Below are 17,611 nucleotides of genomic sequence, written 5' to 3'. Positions count from 1 at the left end.
TAAAGCATATCCACACATCACAACCATACCCATATCTCCTTCATCATCTCCTTAAACTCTGTCCTTTTTTAAGAGAGCTCTGTGAACTTACTCAGCTTGGAGGAAAAACTTGGTAAGATGATATGTCTATCCTGGTTTGATCAGAATTTTTGAAGAATTGTTAGAAAATGTGGTTCTTGAACTCCAAAGTGTCAATCTGGAGTTTCAAGGGCTTACAACCCATGGCCCATAGTTCAAAACAGAGCCACATCCTGACAGCTGAAGCCCATTGAATTGTAAAATTTGAGTGAAATCTTAATTTAGAAATCATAGTTTTATGTGTAACTTCTTAATATTACTAAGATTTAATAGATTTCTGTTTTGATAATATATAATAATAGGTACTTGCATACAGTTTAAGCCCCAGATATTATAAGCGACTTTTGTGGCTTTGGCTAGTATTTCAAGTGAGCAGATTTGGAATGTGGCCCTCGAAAATGTCAGTGTATGGCTCCTGTCTGGCAAGTAGACGTCTGCTGTATTGAGCCTGCCTTCAATGTCTTCATTTGCTTGTGTTCACGAAATGATGTATTGATGTGTTTCTCTACCTGCCTATGGGTTACCTGGTTACAAGTAAAAGTATGAGAACTCGCTTTGGTTTCTAAAACAGGTGGTGTGTTTGTTTTGCAATAGGGATTCTTTGCAAAGCAAATCACTCATTGGCTTCAAATAGGAGAAATAATAGCTGTAGTTGTAGAGTGGTGACCCCATACATAGCAACCAAAGAATTTTGAAGACACAAAAGGGTCCATCTGTTTTCTAATCTTTACGTTTTCAGTTGTCACTCAAATCCCATATGCTTGTTGAAGGATCCTAGAGAAATATATGATGGCATTTAGTGCTATCAGTTGTCACTCAAATCCCATATGCTTGTTGAAGGATCCAAAAGAAATATATGATGGCATTTAGTGCTATCATATACCCTTCAAAGACTGTCTTTCAAAGATTAAAAAAATTTTTGGAGGTGGATGCAGAAACAAAATGTTGCTTTAATTAAAGTTTTTATATAAATGAAACAGACATAAATTGTTGAGGCCTGGGAGGTAAGGGTAGAGAAAAAGGATACCTACTGTCTGACAGATGTTTCTTCTCTTCAGGAATCACTCTTGTGTGCCTGATCATTCCTGTGGCCTTGGGTATCTATGTGAATTATAGGTGGCCAAAACAATCCAAAATTATTCTTAAGGTAAGGAATCCCATGGGACATTTCGGACCCCGAGACTTGACAAACAGATGTAGGCGATGACCAGAACAAACAGAGCAGTAGAATACAGCCCACACCCAGCAATTGTCTTTACATGCCCTGCATTTTTGTATCCAGTCGCCCTATTTCCTCCAGTCTAAGGCTTGCCTTATCACTTCGGTGGGCCCCTACATGGAGGCTTATGACATCCTCAAAGCATGGAACTCATGCTTCAGGGGCAGAAAAGCTTAGGCCTGCGTGTGGACGGAGAGTGCCCATTCACTCATAAGACTTCACATGGTGCTCTCCAGCGAAGGCTGCTCAAGGCTGCATGAAATGGGGCCCAATGTTTAGGATGTGGCTGGTTTCCTGGAAGAGCAGGGAGCAGTGCTGTCTTTCAGAAGCATTCCTGGGGGAGCCTCTAAAGATGGAGTTTGTACACACAAGCAATGACTTCTGACCACACAAATCACTGTCAAAATGAAATGATCCAGAATGTGTTGAGGAATGATGGGAAATGGGATCTCTTACCTCCTCTTGACTTTCCAGGGTTGTCTTTTTTTTGTTTTTTTTTGATTGAAATATAGTTGATTTATGATGTTGTGTTAATTTCTGGTGTACAGCAGAATGACTCAGTTTTACATATATATATATATATTCATTTTTATATTCTTTTTCATTATGGGTTATTCAAAGACATTAAATATAGTTCCTTAGGGTTGTCTTTAGTTTATTGGAGAAACAAGCAAATGTCCTTGTTAAATGGCTTTTAAAAATTATCTGGCTTGAAAGAAGGCATTCTCAACAATGGTGTCCCTCCCCTAGGATTCCAAGTATGTATTGTTTTAGAAGATAGATGCTTTTACCCTTTTAATATATGCTGCTTCCATGAAGATTTAAAAAATGTTTTAGTTATTTTTTGTATTTATAAAGAAAGAAACATTTGGAACTAAAGAAAGAATTTGGAGCTAATTGGACTTTCGGCAAATGAAATCTCAGCTCCTTTTAGTTTGAGGATTATGCATTGGTTCAGCTTAAGCTTGGTTTTGCTGTACCTGGCAGAACATGCCACTCCGTTCGCCTGCATGGATGCTCTTCTCCACTTTGGCGTGAGACTGAACCCCTCCCACCCTTCCTCCAGGGGGTGGAGAATGAGAGAAGAGAGGTTGAGAGGCAGACAACTCAATCGGGCACAGGGAACTGGGGGAGGATGAAATGGTATGCATGTGGATTGGACATGGTGACTTTACTGTTATTTCAGTAGGAGAAGATTTCCAGGGTGGCAGTGGGTGGTTATAATTTTGTTTCCAAAACCACAGGAAAGAGTATGATCACGGGAACCTCTTCCTTTTTATTTTTGGCCGTGTCGGTTCTTAGTTGTGACACGTGGATTGCTCTCTAGTTGTGGCACACAGGCTCAGCAGTTGCCCTGTGGAATGTAGGATCTTAGTTCCCTGACCAGGGGGTCAAACCTGTGTCCCCTGCATTGGAAGGCAGATTCTTAACCAATGGACCACCAGAGGAGTCCCAGGAACCTCTTACTTTTCAAGTACTCTATTTTGAATTACTTCCTTAAAAGAGTACCTAACAAAAAAAATAATGATTTTGGCATTTCCAAATCCTCTACTAGTTCATCGGTGTCATTGGAGAAATATTTTCTATATGTTTGTAAAGAGCAAATTCAAAACCCTTTGGCTAGTCCATAGGAGTTGTGGCAGAAAATATTTAATAATGTGCATAACTATATTTTAGAGTATCTTCATTAAAATTAGGACACTTTAATCATTATTTTGGGATGTCTTCATTCTCTGTTCCTAGTCCTCTTTTCATTTTAGATCTGATTCATTTTCTTTTAATTTTAAATTTATTTTTTTTTAATTGAAGGATAATTGCTTTATAGATTTGTGTTGGTTTCTGTCAGACATCAACATAGATCTGATTCATTTGCTGGGCAAGTTGCTTTTGGTAAATTTTAAACTCTGAGATCCCTCTCTTGGTAGAAAGTTCAGAGGCCTTTGTGTGTTGCAGCATCTTCAGTTAGGCGGAGGCCCAGTGTTTCCTGATTTTGACCCCAGGACATACCTAAGGTACACTGGGTTGTTTTTATTTTGTTTTGGTTCTCCACACCGTGAATCATTTAAAATCAAGGTTGATGCTGTCACTGGGTGCAGAGTTTGCTGTGTACATGATGTGAGTTGGAACTTGCCAAGATCCTGATTTTCCGCCAATCTTCTGGGTCTCGCTTCCTTTCTTGGAAAAAAATTTTGTTTAATTTTTATTTCTGTTGGACAACAAAAGTATGAGAGTATTCATTTGGTAGAGGATAGAGATATCTGTCAGTACCTCTCATATTACATTAATATTAGCTCAGGTGGTCTAATGAAGCATCGGTCAATTTCATTTGGCGGAGAGAAGCACCGGAGTCAATGCTGTAAGAAGTCTCTGGCAGTTGAGGGGGTGGTGGGAAAACAGTGGTGGATGGTCAGGCAGGGCAGATCTCAGACAACAGATTCCACGGTGGGGTCCAAGAGGTTGTGTGCAGAGGAGCTCAGTCTGTCCATGGAATGCTTCAGGCAAGGATACTGGAGTGGGTTGCCATTTCCTCCTCCAGGGGATCTTCCTGACCCAGGGATCGAACGTCTCTCATGTCTCCTGCCCTGCAGGCAGATTCTTTACTGCTAGTGCCGCCAGGGAAGCCCCGTGTGTAGAGGTGTTGGATGCTTAGTAACAGATTTTCCCCTTATTTCACAAATTTGTCCTATCCATGAAAAATCTCACTACCCAGTTCTTCTGGCAAAATCCTCCACTTGAAAGGAAAAAGGTACCGATCATAAAATAAGAAGACGTCAGTTTGTGTTGAGCTTCATTGAATTCTAGCTCCTCAGCTAAGTTACTTGACCACGTTGGACCTCTGTAAAATGACATAGGATTCGGTGGTTCTCTAAGTCCTCTCTTTGTTCCTCTCTTCTAGATTTCAAGGCTTTTAGAGCAGTGATGGACTTTGCAAGAAGACCGTGATGTTCACGCATACCTCTTTTATTGATTTGTCTTAGATTGGGGCCATTGCTGGTGGACTCCTCTTTTTGGTCGTCACAGTGGCTGGTGTGGCGCTGATAAAAGAATTTTGGAGTACAGACATCATTCTTCTGACGATCAGTTTCATCTTTCCTTTGATTGGCCATGTCACAGGCTTTCTCCTGGCACTTCTTACCCACCAATCTTGGCAGAGGTACAGTTAAATTATCCATAAACTTTTATAAAGAGGACAAATTAAACACACTGCTGTTGGCAGACTTTGTTGCCTGTCTGTCTGGAAGCACAAAGAGTTTTGCCTTATAAAGTGGATGGAACAGGATAACTCACCATAAAGACAGTGGAAAGATCATAGTAATTCTTCACATAAATGAAAAAGTGAAAGTGAAAGTCGTTCAGTTGTGTCCGACTTTATAGTCCATAGAATTCGCCAGGCCAGAATACTGGAGTGGGTAGCCTTTCCCTTCTCCAGGGGATCTTCCCAACCCAGGGATCGTTCATTAATGGTGTCAATATGCCAATCCTAATTTCAAAAATTACAACTTACCATCAATTTGGCCTTGGTTTCAAACCACTTGTTGCAATCTGGACATACTTCTCTTCTTAGTCTGATAGTTTAAGAGGATGGGTGAGATGGTTTCACTAAATATAGAGATCATTCTAGAGGATGAGCAAGGATTCAAAGATTAAGGATATATCTGTTGTTTGTGCTAAATTTTTAAAAAGTGCTATTTATAAAGGCAAGAGGAGATAGGACAAATTCGAGAAATACAATAGGAATTTATCTTAAATATTATCATTACAATATGGGGTATATAATACATAAATACTGTTGTTCTTGTTCAGTCACTAAGTTGTGTCTGACTGTTTGCAACCCCATAGACTGCACCATGTCAGGCTTCCCTGTCCTCCACTATCTCCCAGAGTTTGCTCAAACTCATGTACCATGAATCAGTGATGCCATCTAACCATCTTATCCTCTGTCATCTCCTCCTCCTGCCTTCAATCTTTCTCAATATCAGGTTCTTTTCAAATGAATCAGTTCTTCGCATCGGGTGGCCAGAGTATTGGAACTTCAACATCAGTTCAGTTCAGTTCACTCAGTCATGTCCGATTCTTTGCGACCCCATGAACGGCAGCACACCAGGCCTCCCTGTCCATCACCAAGTCTTGGAGTCCACCCAAACCCATGTCCATTGAGTCAGTGATGACATCCAACTATCTCATCCTCTGTCATCCCCTTCTCCTCCTGCCCTCAATCTTTCCCAGCATCAGGGTCTTTTCAAATGAGTCAGCTCTTTGCATCAGGTGGCCAAAGTATTGGAGTTTCAGCTTTAACATCAGTCCTTCTAATGAATATTCAGGACTGATTTCCTTTAGGATGGACTGGTTGCATCTCCTTGCAGTCCAAGGGACTCTCAAGAGTCTTCTCCAACACCACAGTTCAAAAGCATCAGTTCTTTGGCGCTCAGCTTTCTTTATAGTCCAACTCTCACATCCATACATGACTACTGGAAAAACCATAGCCTTGACTAGACAGACCTTTACTGACAAAGTGATATCTCTGCTTTTCAATATGCTATCTGGGTTGGTCATAACTTTCCTTCCAAGTAGTAAGCGTCTTTTAATTTCATGGCTGCAGTCACCATCTGCAGTGATTTTGGAGCCCAGAAAAATAAAGTCTGACACTGTTTCCACTGTTTTCCCATCTATTTCCCATGAAGTTATGGGACCAGATGCCATGCTCTTAGTTTTTTGAATGTTGAGTTTTAAGCCAGCTTTTTCACTCTCCTCTTTCACCCTCATCAAGAAATCTTAGTTCCTCTTTACTTTTTGCCATTAGAGTGGTATCATTTGCATGTGAAGTTGTTGAAATTTCTCCTGGCAATCATGATTCCAGCTTGTGATTCACCCAGTCAGGCATTTCACATGATGTACTCTGCATATAAGTTAAATAAGCAGGGTGAAAATATACAGCCTTGTCATATTCCTTTCCCAACTTTGAACCATTTCATTATTCCATATCTGGTCCTAACTGTTGCTTCTTGACCTACATACAGGTTTCTCAGGAGGCAGGTAAGGTGGTCTGGTATTCCCATCTCTTAAAGAATTTTCCAGTTGGTTGTGATCCACACAGTCAAAAGTTTTAGTATAGTCAGTGAAACAGAAGTAGCCTTTTTTTCTGGAATTCTCTTTCTTTTTCTGTGATCCAGTGAATGTTGGCAAATTGATCTCTGGCTTCTCTGCCTTTTCTGAATCCAGCTTGTACACCTGGAAGTTCTTGATTCATATACTACTGAAGCCAAGCTTGAAGGATTTTGAACATAACCTTGCTAGCATGTAAAATGAGTGCAATTGTATGGTTTGAACATTTTTTGGCATTGTCTTTCTTTGGGATTGGAGAAGGCAATGGCACCCCACTCCAGTACTCTTGCCTGGAAAATCCCATGGACGGAGGAGCCTGGTAGGCTGCAGTCCATGGGGTCGCTGAGGGTTGGACACGACTGAGCGACTTCCCTTTCACTTTTCACTTTCATGCATTGGAGAAGGAAATGGCAACCCACTCCAGTGTTCTTGCCTGGAGAATCCCAGAGATGGGGGAGCCTGGTGGGCTGCTGTCTACGGGGTCGCACAGAGTCGGACACGGCTGAAGTGACTTAGCAGTAGTTCTTTGGGATTGGAATGAAAACTGACCCAGTGGCCACTGCTGAGTTTTCCAAATTTGCTCACATAAAGTGCAGCACTTTAACAGCATCATCTTTTAGGATTTTAAATAGCTTCAACTGGAATTCCATCACCTCTATTAGCTTTAAGAGTAGTAGTGCTTCCTAAGGTCCACTTGATTTCACATTCCAGGATGTCAGGTTCTAGGTGAGTGACCATACCATTGTGGTTATTTGGGTAATTAAGATTTTTTTGTATAGTTCTTCTGTGTATTCTTGCCCCCTCTTCTTAATCTCTTCTGCTTCTGTTAGGTCCTTACCATTTCTGGCCTTTATCATGCCCATCCTTACATGAGATAAACATTATAAAATATTATAAATGATAACACTCCATACTGTTTTGCCTGTCGATGAGATGAACATTATCATACAGTGTTGGCTGGAACATAATTTGGCACAAACTCTCTGGAAGGCTATTTAGTCATATCAACAGCCTTATAAATATTTATAGCTATTAATTCAGTGACTTTATTTCTAGAAATCTGTCCTTAAGCTAGCAAATCAGATAAATACACAAATACTGATGTGCAAGGATATTAATTGCAGTGTTATGTGTGAATATAAAAAATAGAGACAGTTTAAATATCTGACAAAAGAGAGATATTTAATTCATGACTGTGTCTATGTGAGTACTATAATTCATCCATTTAATGCTTTTGGAAAATACTATAAATAAGTTTAAAAAGAGCAGGAAACAATATGCATTTTGATTCCCATTTGTAGAAGAAAATAGAAGAATTTTATGCTTAGAAAAATACTGGACGAAATATACCATAGGCTAATTGGACTTCCCTGGTTGTCCAGTGGCTAATACTCCTCACTCCCAATGCAGAGGGCCTGGGTTCAATCCCTGGCCAGGGAACTAGATCCTACAAGCTGCAGCCTAAAGTTTGCATGTCACTACTAAAATTCTGTGCAGACACATAAACGAATAAATATTCTGGCTTCCCTCATGGCTCAGTCAGTAAAGAATCTGCCTACAATGCAGGAGACCGCCTGCAATGCAGGAGAAATGGGTTTTGGTCCCTGGGTTAGGAAGATCCCCTGGAGAAGGAAATGGCAACCCACTCCAGTATTCTTGCCTGGAAAATTCCATGGTCAGCAGAGCTTGGAAGGCAGGCTATAGTTCATGGGCTCTCAAAGAGTCGGACACAACTGAGTGACTAAACCACCACTATGAAAAGTGTTTAATTTTGAGTAGTGGATGGAGAGTAATTTTAGTTTCTTAATATTTCCTTGATATATTATCTAATTTTTTTGATGAATAATGAATATGTACTACTTTTAAAATCAGAAAAGTATTATTGAAAAATAAATTGTGCCGTTAAATTCCCAAAGTGACATTTGGGAATTTTTTTTTTTTTTTCATGTTAACTGGTACTTTGTTTACAACCTAAACATTGTTGGGGATTCCCAGGTGGTGCTAGTGGTAAAGAATCTGCCTGCCAATGCAGGAGAGGAGAGTGACATGGGTTTGATCCCTGGGTCGGGAAGATCCCTTGGAGTAGGTAATGGCAACCCACTCCAGTATTCTTGCCTGGAGAATTCCATGGACAGAGGAGCCTGGCAGGCTACTGTCCATAGGGTTACAAAGAGTCAGACACGACTGAGGCAACTTAGCACAGCACATTGTCAGTTTAAGATGAAATCCACTGTGATATGTAGATCTTTCCATTTAAATTCTAGGGTTTCTTCTTTTGATCCTTGGTAAAATTTTATTCAAGAAACAGAATAGACATATATATGTATTTAAAAACATGAAGTGGGAGATTTTTAATCGCTTTACATTTTTGTCTACTTGGGAAACATTCCGGATGGTACCAAATCCTTGGTGAGGCTCTGCCAAGTGTATCTCATTTACTTCCTGCTGCAAGTCTAAGAGGTAGATACTCTTGGTTACCCATTCTACAGATGAGCAAATCCTTTGGAGAAGTAACCTGACCCAGTTCATAGAACCAGAATGTGGCGGAGTTAAGATTCGGACCTGGGTTTATTTACAAGGTCAGTACAGCCCTATCTGCAGGGGGCTGGTTCCAAGATCCCCTGAAGATACCAGACTCCAAGGATGCTCAACTTCCTTATATAAAAGAACACAGTATTTGCGTTTAACCTATGTACATCTTCCATAGGTCTTCCCAGGTGGCTCAATGGTAAGGGATCCGCCTGCAGTACAGGAAACGCGGGTTCAATTCCTGGGTCGGGAATATCCCCTGGAGGAGGGCATGGCAACCCCCTCCAGTATTTTTGCTTGAGAAATCCCATGGACAGAGGAGCCTGGTGGGTTACAGTCCATGAGATTGCAAAAGACTTGGATACAACTTAGTCACTGAGCACGCACGCACATCTTCCATATACTTGTCTCTAGATTACTTATAGTACCTAATACAATGTAAATGCTATATAAATAGTTGCCTGCAAGGCAAGTTCAAGTTTTGCTTTTAGAAACCTTGCAGAATTTTTCTTTTCCAAAATATTTTTGATCTGAGGTTGGTTGAATCCATGGGCTGACTGTCCTTAGGAACACAGACTGTTGAGGATTTGAAATATAGTTGAGTCTGGAGAGAAGGATTCCTATGGCAGAGTGTAGTCAACAGTCTGGTTTTTTTTTTCCACACTTGATGGCTTGAGAAACATCAGGACTGAGATACTGTATTTGCTTTGTGAATGGTCCAGGTGTGAGGTACAGCTGTGTAGCTTAATCATGTCAAGTTATGGACAAGGTCTTTGAAAGAAGTGAGAGTAATCTGGAGAAAGCATAACAAGGAACAGGATAATTAGAAATAAAATCAGGGCCACTGAATTTGCCCTGTACTAGTGATAATAGGTTTACTCCCACATTACACACCCTTGTTACCTTCACATCTCAGTCCAGTTTGCATAGCGTACTAAGTCGCATCCATCATGTTCGATTCTTTGCAACTCCATGGACCACAGCCCACCAGGGTCCTCTGTCCATGGGATTCTCCAAACAAGAATACTGGAGTGAGTTGCCGTGCCCTTCTCCAGGGGATCTTCCGGACCCAGGGATTGAACCCTTGTCTCTAAGTCTCCTGAATTGGCAGGCAGGTTCTTTGCCACTACAGCCACCTGGGAAGCCAGTTTGTGTCGAGGCGCTGCCTTATCAAATGCCTTTGTCCTCTCTTCTGCCATCTGTGAAAACCTCAAGGCGCCCTTTGGAAATTGGAAAAGATGAAACTGCCTAACCCAGCCTCCAAGGTCCTGCCTAGATTTTTCTTTTTTCTCCTTCCTGCTCTTCCTTTCTTCCTCTCTTCCTTTGAAAACAAATCAAACAGAGAAAAGTACACAAAACTTATTACTAAAGCCTTTCGCCAAAGACTTCATTGCAGGCATTTTGTTTTCACATAGGATTTTTATGTTTCTTTTTTAGAAAAATAATTGTATTTCTTTATTTGGCCATGCTGGGTCTTCGTTGCCTTGAGGGCTACTCTCTCGTTGCGGAGCATGGGCTTCTCAGCGTGGTGGGTTCCCTTGTTGTGGAGCACAGACTCTGGGGGGAGTGGGTTTCAGCAGTTGTGGCTCCTGGGCTCTAAAGCGCTGGCTCAGTAGTCGTGACTCACAGGCTTAGTTGTCCCGCAGTACGTGGGATCTTCCTGACGCAGGGATCGAACCCACTTCTCCTGCACTGGCAGGCAGATTCTTCACTGAGACACTGGAGAAGCCCTGTTTATTTTCAAGTGTCATTTATTTCGCTGTTTAGTTGCTGAGTCGTGTCCGACTCTTTGCGACCCCATAGGCTGTAGCTTGCCAGGCTCCTCTGCCCATGGGATTTTGTAGGCCAGAATCCTGGAGTGGGTTGCCATTTCCTTCTCTAGGGGATTTCCCCCACCCAGGGATGGAGGCTGAGTCTCCTGCATTGGCAGGCAGATTCTTTAGTTTACGCTGTTTTGTCTCTGACTCAATTTTCCATCCTCACCTCCTCGTCCTTCACTTCCCACAGGCTGGCATAGAGCACAAGCAGTGCTTACTGACCAGGCCACACTCATACCTGTCCCCAAACAACCATTTTCCCACATTAAACGCCTCTTTCTCTCTTTCCACCCTTTAATCCCACCCTTCTGTGAAGCTGTCTCTAATTTACTGGTGAATTTCTACACCATCTCCCTGACCCGTCATCATGCTTGGTTGTGTGTTGTTTCTGTGTATCTTGTCTTTTCACCCAGATTCCCGGGGGAAGCATTCAAGAGGTGCTTCTTAAGAGACCAACTACAGAGTAGGTACTCAGCAAATAATTATTGAAGCATTTTTAGTAGTCTCAGCTCATGGCTTGCATTTATTACTATACACAAGAGAAGATTTTTGTATAGTCCTTATTGCTGGTGCATACAATTTTTGTCTTGGTAGGTGCAGGACAATTTCTTTAGAAACTGGAACTCAGAATGTTCAGATGTGCTTAACCATGCTGCAGTTATCCTTCACTGCAGAGCAACTGGCCCAGATATTTAACTTCACATTGGCCTATGGACTTTTCCAGATGCTGGATGGGTTTCTCATGGTTGCTGGTACGTAAAGCCCCCAGTGAGTAGGCTTGACTGAAAATTGTTCACGCAGTTCACAAACTCCTTTTTCAACATGAATCGACATGGACTGCCCTTGTGATACATTTTCAGCGTGACATTTCTAGGGAACATAAAATGTGTAAACGAGATCCTGTGCTACAGGTGGAAGTTTCACAGGAAAATATTAAAAAAAATACTGTAAAGTGAGCTTATAAACCAATATGCTTTGCAAAAAACAATGCACTCTCAGAACTGTCCATGAGCAATTATTTAATCTCAAAAATGACATTTGTTATGTTTTATTAAGAAATATTCCAAATGTTATTTCACAGTGCTTCTGTGACTAAGAATTGTGCCAAATGGCTGTGAAATATAATGCATACACGTGTATTTTTTAAAAACATATACATATATGTCCTTGGGCTTCCCTGGTGGCTCAGACAGGTAAAGAATCTGCTTGCAATGTGGGAAACCCAGGTTTGATCCCTGGGTTGAGAAGATCCCCTGGAGGAAGGCATGGCAACCCACTGCAATATTCATGCCTGGAGAGTCCCATGGACAGAGGAGCCTGGCAGGCTACAGTCCAGAGGTTGCAAGGAGTCGGACATGACTGAGCAACTAAGCACAGCACAGCACATATGTGCTTACCTATCCCTATCATTATACAGGTTCACAGAAGTTAAATTTAAAATATATAGATTGATAGATTGATCTTAGCCATTTAAATTTTTTTTTATTGTTGTCACAGAACGAATTTGAAAAGACTCAAATATTACTGATATAACTGATTATATACTGATTACTGATAGAATAATCAGTATAAGGAACACCAGGGTTTAATTTTCCACAAGATATATTCTAGAAGAGTAAAACCCTGGTCTTAGATCCAAATTTTAATAACGTCTCATGGTGAGACTGATTTTGAAGGAATATGCTTGGTCCATTCCCAGTCACAAAAGCACCAGGGGAGCACCTGATCCATAGTAAGCAATCCACGGGAGTTGCTGACTAACTGAATGAATGACTGACTGGATGAACGGACAGATAGATGGATGTATGGATGCGTTGTCAGCAATCTGCTGAGCGTCTCAATCACAGAAGTTTCATTCCAGACAGAAATAGCATCCTGATACACTGAATTATTTTGTTCTAGTTTTCTCTTCTTCCTCTTTTTCCCCATGTGTTTATAACATACGTGATCCAAAGCAAACAAACCCCCAAAGTTTTGACCCGTGTACAATGTTAGCAAATTATAGTCTTTGCCAAAGTGATTTTTAAATACTGGTGTGCTTTAACATTTAGCATATAAGATGTACAAGAGGAGATTGAAGAACAAACATGGAAACGAGAAGCCAGGTTGTCAAGAAGCCCGCCGTAGGAAGAAATCCACTTCTTCCAAAGAGACCACTGCTTTCTTGGAGATGAATGAAGAAGCCACTCTAAGTCCTGGGCCATCAGGACCCATGGATCTCCATGGGGCTCCGACGCCAACTGGTGACATCTCACATGCCAAGTAGGGGCTTGTTGGTTTGACTACTCCTTGCCTTCCTCAGCGGCCAGTAGACTGTGCAGAGCTGATGAGTGAATTCTGTTGGCAGGGCTTATGGGAATGTTTGTGTGTGATGTTAACATATTTATATTTTTGTGTGGATTGTGAGTTGTCATAGGATCCCCTTGGAGAATATGTTCTGCCTATTTCTGGTTCTTCCTTTGGGGGTTTACACAACATGTTTACTAGTTGCTATGTGTGTTCTTGTCTCCCGTACAGTGAAGAGTGATTCCCACCGTTACATGAAGTCATCAAGCTGTGAATTTTAATCTCACAAGAGTTAAGCCTCTGGATAGAGATGTCACCTCACACTGCAAGTTAAGTACAGAGTCTGGACCCACTTGACTTCTTGACTTTGGGCAAGTGCTTTGGGATAGTGGGGAGAAAGCATACAGCTCTTATAAAAATGGGGTCTTTTCTCAAATGCTGATTGTTTTTTAAGGGCTTGAAAATCCTCTTAGATTTATAGATGTAATACGAGGGATTACATTACATTCCCTAGAGGGAATCTAATGAACCCTTGAGGGTAATATTTTTACTCCCTAGAGATAGCCACATGTTTATTCTTCTAATATATAGATTTATGAGATATACAATTTAAAAAGTGTATTCCATGTATACTGTTTCATAAATCACTAAATGATTAATCACTAACTCAATGGACATGAGTTTGAGCAAACTCCAGGAGATGGTGAAGGACAGGGGAGCCTGGGGTGCTGTGGTCCATGGGATTGCAGAGTTGGACATGACTTAGTGACTGAACAGCAAAAACCAACACTATATTACAGAGCATCTTTACATGTCAGTCTGTGTTGACCTACCTCATTCTTTAGAACAGTAGCTTCATAGAAGTATTCTAGTGTATGGAAGGATTGTAATTATTTCACCAATTCTTATTCAAGGACATTTAGACAGCTTTCAACTTCTTGGTATTACAGTGCTATTACAAACACCTGTGTCTCCATGCCAGTATTTCTGTAAGATCATTTTCTAGACTTGAATTGCCAGGCTGATTGCACATTAAAATGCTGGGCAGAGAGCTCTCTGGCAACATTGTACCAGCAGTGCCTGAGTGTGTCTGGTTTCCCACAGCCACATTCATCTTAAGAATGATCGCTCTGCTTTGTGAAAATATCTTATTTAAAATTGCATTGTTAAAATTGAGTGAAGCAGAGTATTTTTCATGAGTGCGTGTTCATATCCTTTGCCGGCTTTTCTGTTGTATTTTTTCCTTTTTGATTGATAAATTTTAACACATGGTGGACAATGACTCTTTGCCCTATGTTTTGTCAATATTTTACGCTTCTTTTGTCTCTTAGTTTTGTATAATGTCTTTTGCTGTATGGAAGTTTCATATGTTCAGCTTTACTAGTCTTTCAAAATTGTTTTTTGACCTTAATATCTATCAAATGTTAGAATATTTATATCTTTGTGTGGATCATGAATTGTAAAAGGATCCCTTTTTCATGAATGTATGTGGCCCCTTTTCAGGGAGTTTTTTTTGGGGTCAACATATTTACTAGCTGCCGTGTATACTGTCTGGCAGTAGATAAAACCCACCCTTCTCCTCTAACATTATTAAAAATATTTCCTATATTTTCTATTACTTTTATTGACTAAATATGTACATATTTATTCTATTTTTTCTATGCTATGTTAAAAATCTAATTAATTGTCTTAATATACTGAATCAGTCTTTTCTCTACTGATATGAAATGCCACTTGTATTGTATAACTGTCTATTACTGTGTTTTATTGGGATCTGTTTGGCTCCATTTTAAAATTATTTGTAAATTGTGAAATGTGTAAAAACATATTGTCTGAGATTAGTGCTTTACAATTTTATTTTGTAACTATACCTGAGAACTTATAGGTTATATATATAATGTCAATGGTTATTATGGTATTTTCCCAATTAAGGACATCTTCATGGTAGTACAGAAAGAGACATATTAGGTATCACAAGTATATTTATATGGAAAGGAAGTACACACAGTTGTGACATGATTATTAATTCTCAACTACTGCAGTTAACATAGCAGAATTGGATGTTCAGAGATCCCCAGTTCCAAAATGAGCATTACCATGAGTTTGAAAGGATCCAAAAGAAAGGGATTAAATCATTTGTCTACATAGGCACCTAACAGAAAATGGTAAATTCCCATGTTCCATTCTCCAAGTAGTAACTGCACGATCAGTGTTTACCACCATCAGGACAGGTCTGGAGACAAGTACATCAAAAGCCATCCTTTAAGACAGAAGCAACAGAAATCAATGTAAGGGTTTGAAAGTAGTCACACTGGATGATTGCCATCTCCAGAGATGGTATGTAAACACGTTATTGAGAGGAAACAGAAATAGTCAAGTTGAGACTTCCCTGGTGGTCCAGCGGCTAAGACTGTGCTCCCAATGCAGGAGGCTGGGGGTTTGATCCCTGGTCGGGGAACTAGATTCCACATGCTGCAGCTAAGAGCTTGTACGTGGCGACTGAAAGATCCTGCATGCTGCAACTAAGACCCAACACAGCCAAATAAATAAAATAAATATGGAAAAAAAAAGTTGTCCAAGAGGTTGGGCATTATCTTTAAAAAGAATGTAACTAAACAAAAGCTCTAACTGAATAAATTGTATTCTAACTGATCTAAATAATCACGTGTTCATAAAAGCAGGGCCCCTATGAAGTTCAGAAGTGGGGAGTGCAGAGAAATGTTAAGCAGAATGAGTCAGCTCTGTGTCTGGAAAAGACCCAGGTGGGCAGCTGAGACAGCAGAGTGTAGTGGGAAGAACCTGGGCTTTACCAGGGCTATTTATTGTAACACACTTAAAGAGCTAGAACGGGTTGTTGTCAGGCAGTCCTAGAATTGAATCCCAGCTGTTATTTGGACAATCTTGAGCAAGGTTCAGTCTCCTTTCTTAAAAAGGATGTTATCCTACCCACCAGTGGGTTGGAATCACCCCTGGGACTGCCTGGGGTCTGCAGTGGGCTGCCCTGAGACCCTGACCAGTCTACCAGTGGGTTGGCCCTGGCTGACCGTCTTTGGCTGTGCAGTCAACTACACTGGGACCCAATGGTACCAACCAGTGGGCCTAAAGCCACTGCACTAGGCAGGGCCTGGCAGGAACAGGGCCAGGACTAGCCTTGCCCAACAATGTGCCCAGTGCAGTCAGCCCTGCCATTAAAAAAACAAAAACAAAAACAAAAACGGGCCCATGCAGCCAACATAAGGTGAATGCCTAGAGCATATAGCTCTGGTGACCAGAGGGAGTGTACTGCTGAGGCCCATAATGTGTCTTCTACATAAGGCACTTTTCTAAGATTGGGAAACATAACCTACCTACCTAATGCAAATGAGAGAATTAAGTCAATGAAAAGACAGAAGAATATGTTCCAAATGAGGAACAAGACCAAAATCTCAGAAAAACTAAGTGGAGATAAGCAATTTACCCAACAGAGTTTAAGGTCATGATTATCAAGATGCAAAACAAATTCAAGAGAAAAATGGATGGGGACTTCCCTGGTGGGTCAGTGGCTAAGACACTGTATTCCATGCTCCCAATGCAGGGGGCCTGGGTTCAATCCCTGGTCAGAGAACTGGATTCCACATGCTGTAACCAAGGATTTCACATGCCTCAGTGAATAGCAAAGACCCCACATACTGAAACTAAGACCTGGCACAGCCAAATAAATAAACATTGAAAAAAAAAGAAAAATGGATGAACACAGTGAGAAGTTTAACAGAGAGCTAGAAAATATAAAGAACCAAACAGAGCTGGAGACTACAATAAAAGAAATAAACATATACCATAGAAGGAATCAACAGTGATTAGATGATATGGAGGAATGGATCCATGAACTAGAAGGCAGCAGAGGAAATCACTCAAGCTGAAAAAAACAAAAATCAGTTTAAGAGGCCTCCAGGACAACATCAAGCATACTAACATTTACAGTATAAGGGTCACAGAATGAGAGAGAAGGGGGCAGAGAACATACTTGAAGACATAATAGCTGAATATTTCCCTAATCTGGGAAAAGAAACAGACATTCAGGTCCAGGAATCACAGAGTCCCAAACAAGATACACCTACGAAAGAGAACCACATTAAGACACATTGTAATTAAAATGGCAAAAATTAAAGATGAAGTGAGACTTTAAAAGAGGCGAGGGAAAAGCAACTAGTTATGCACAAGGAAATTCCTATAAGATTATCAGCTGACTTTTTAGTAGACTGCAGGCCAGATGGGAGTAACATGATATATTCAAAGTGACAGAAAAAAATGTGCACCAAGAATACCCTACCCAACAAGGCTATCATTTGGGTTTGAAGGAGAAAGAATTTTACAGAGAAGCAAAAGCTAAGAGAGTTCAGCACAACTAAATCAACTGTATAAGAAACGTTAAAGAGATGTCTCTAAGTGGAAAAGAAAAGGCCATCAGTAGAAGTATGAAAATTGTGAAAGAAGAAGTCTCATTGGTAAAGACAAATATACATAAAGGTAGATCACTTATAAAGCTAGTAGGAAAGGTAAAAGACAAAAGTAGTAAAATCATCTGTCTCTAAAATAACTG

The 17,611-nt window shown here is 40.6% G+C and overlaps 1 protein-coding gene across 1 annotated transcript in view; it reads left to right on the top strand.

The window, feature by feature from the left end:
- The window catches only part of SLC10A6 (solute carrier family 10 member 6), a 39,790-nt gene extending 24,100 nt beyond the window's left edge, over nt 1-15,690 (top strand). The window contains exons 4-8 of the mRNA XM_042251612.2: nt 1,137-1,225; nt 4,276-4,451; nt 11,341-11,498; nt 12,798-13,008; nt 13,264-15,690. Of these exons, the coding sequence (XP_042107546.1) occupies nt 1,137-1,225; nt 4,276-4,451; nt 11,341-11,498; nt 12,798-13,008; nt 13,264-13,273 (644 nt within the window). The 3' untranslated portion in view covers nt 13,274-15,690. The remainder of the gene's footprint in view (nt 1-1,136; nt 1,226-4,275; nt 4,452-11,340; nt 11,499-12,797; nt 13,009-13,263) is intronic.
- Nucleotides 15,691-17,611: the final 1,921 nt, after the last annotated feature.

This window comes from Ovis aries, chromosome 6 (assembly GCF_016772045.2).
Source record: "Ovis aries strain OAR_USU_Benz2616 breed Rambouillet chromosome 6, ARS-UI_Ramb_v3.0, whole genome shotgun sequence".
Lineage (NCBI taxonomy): Eukaryota > Metazoa > Chordata > Mammalia > Artiodactyla > Bovidae > Ovis > Ovis aries.
This window is presented reverse-complemented; position numbering and strand designations above follow the sequence as displayed.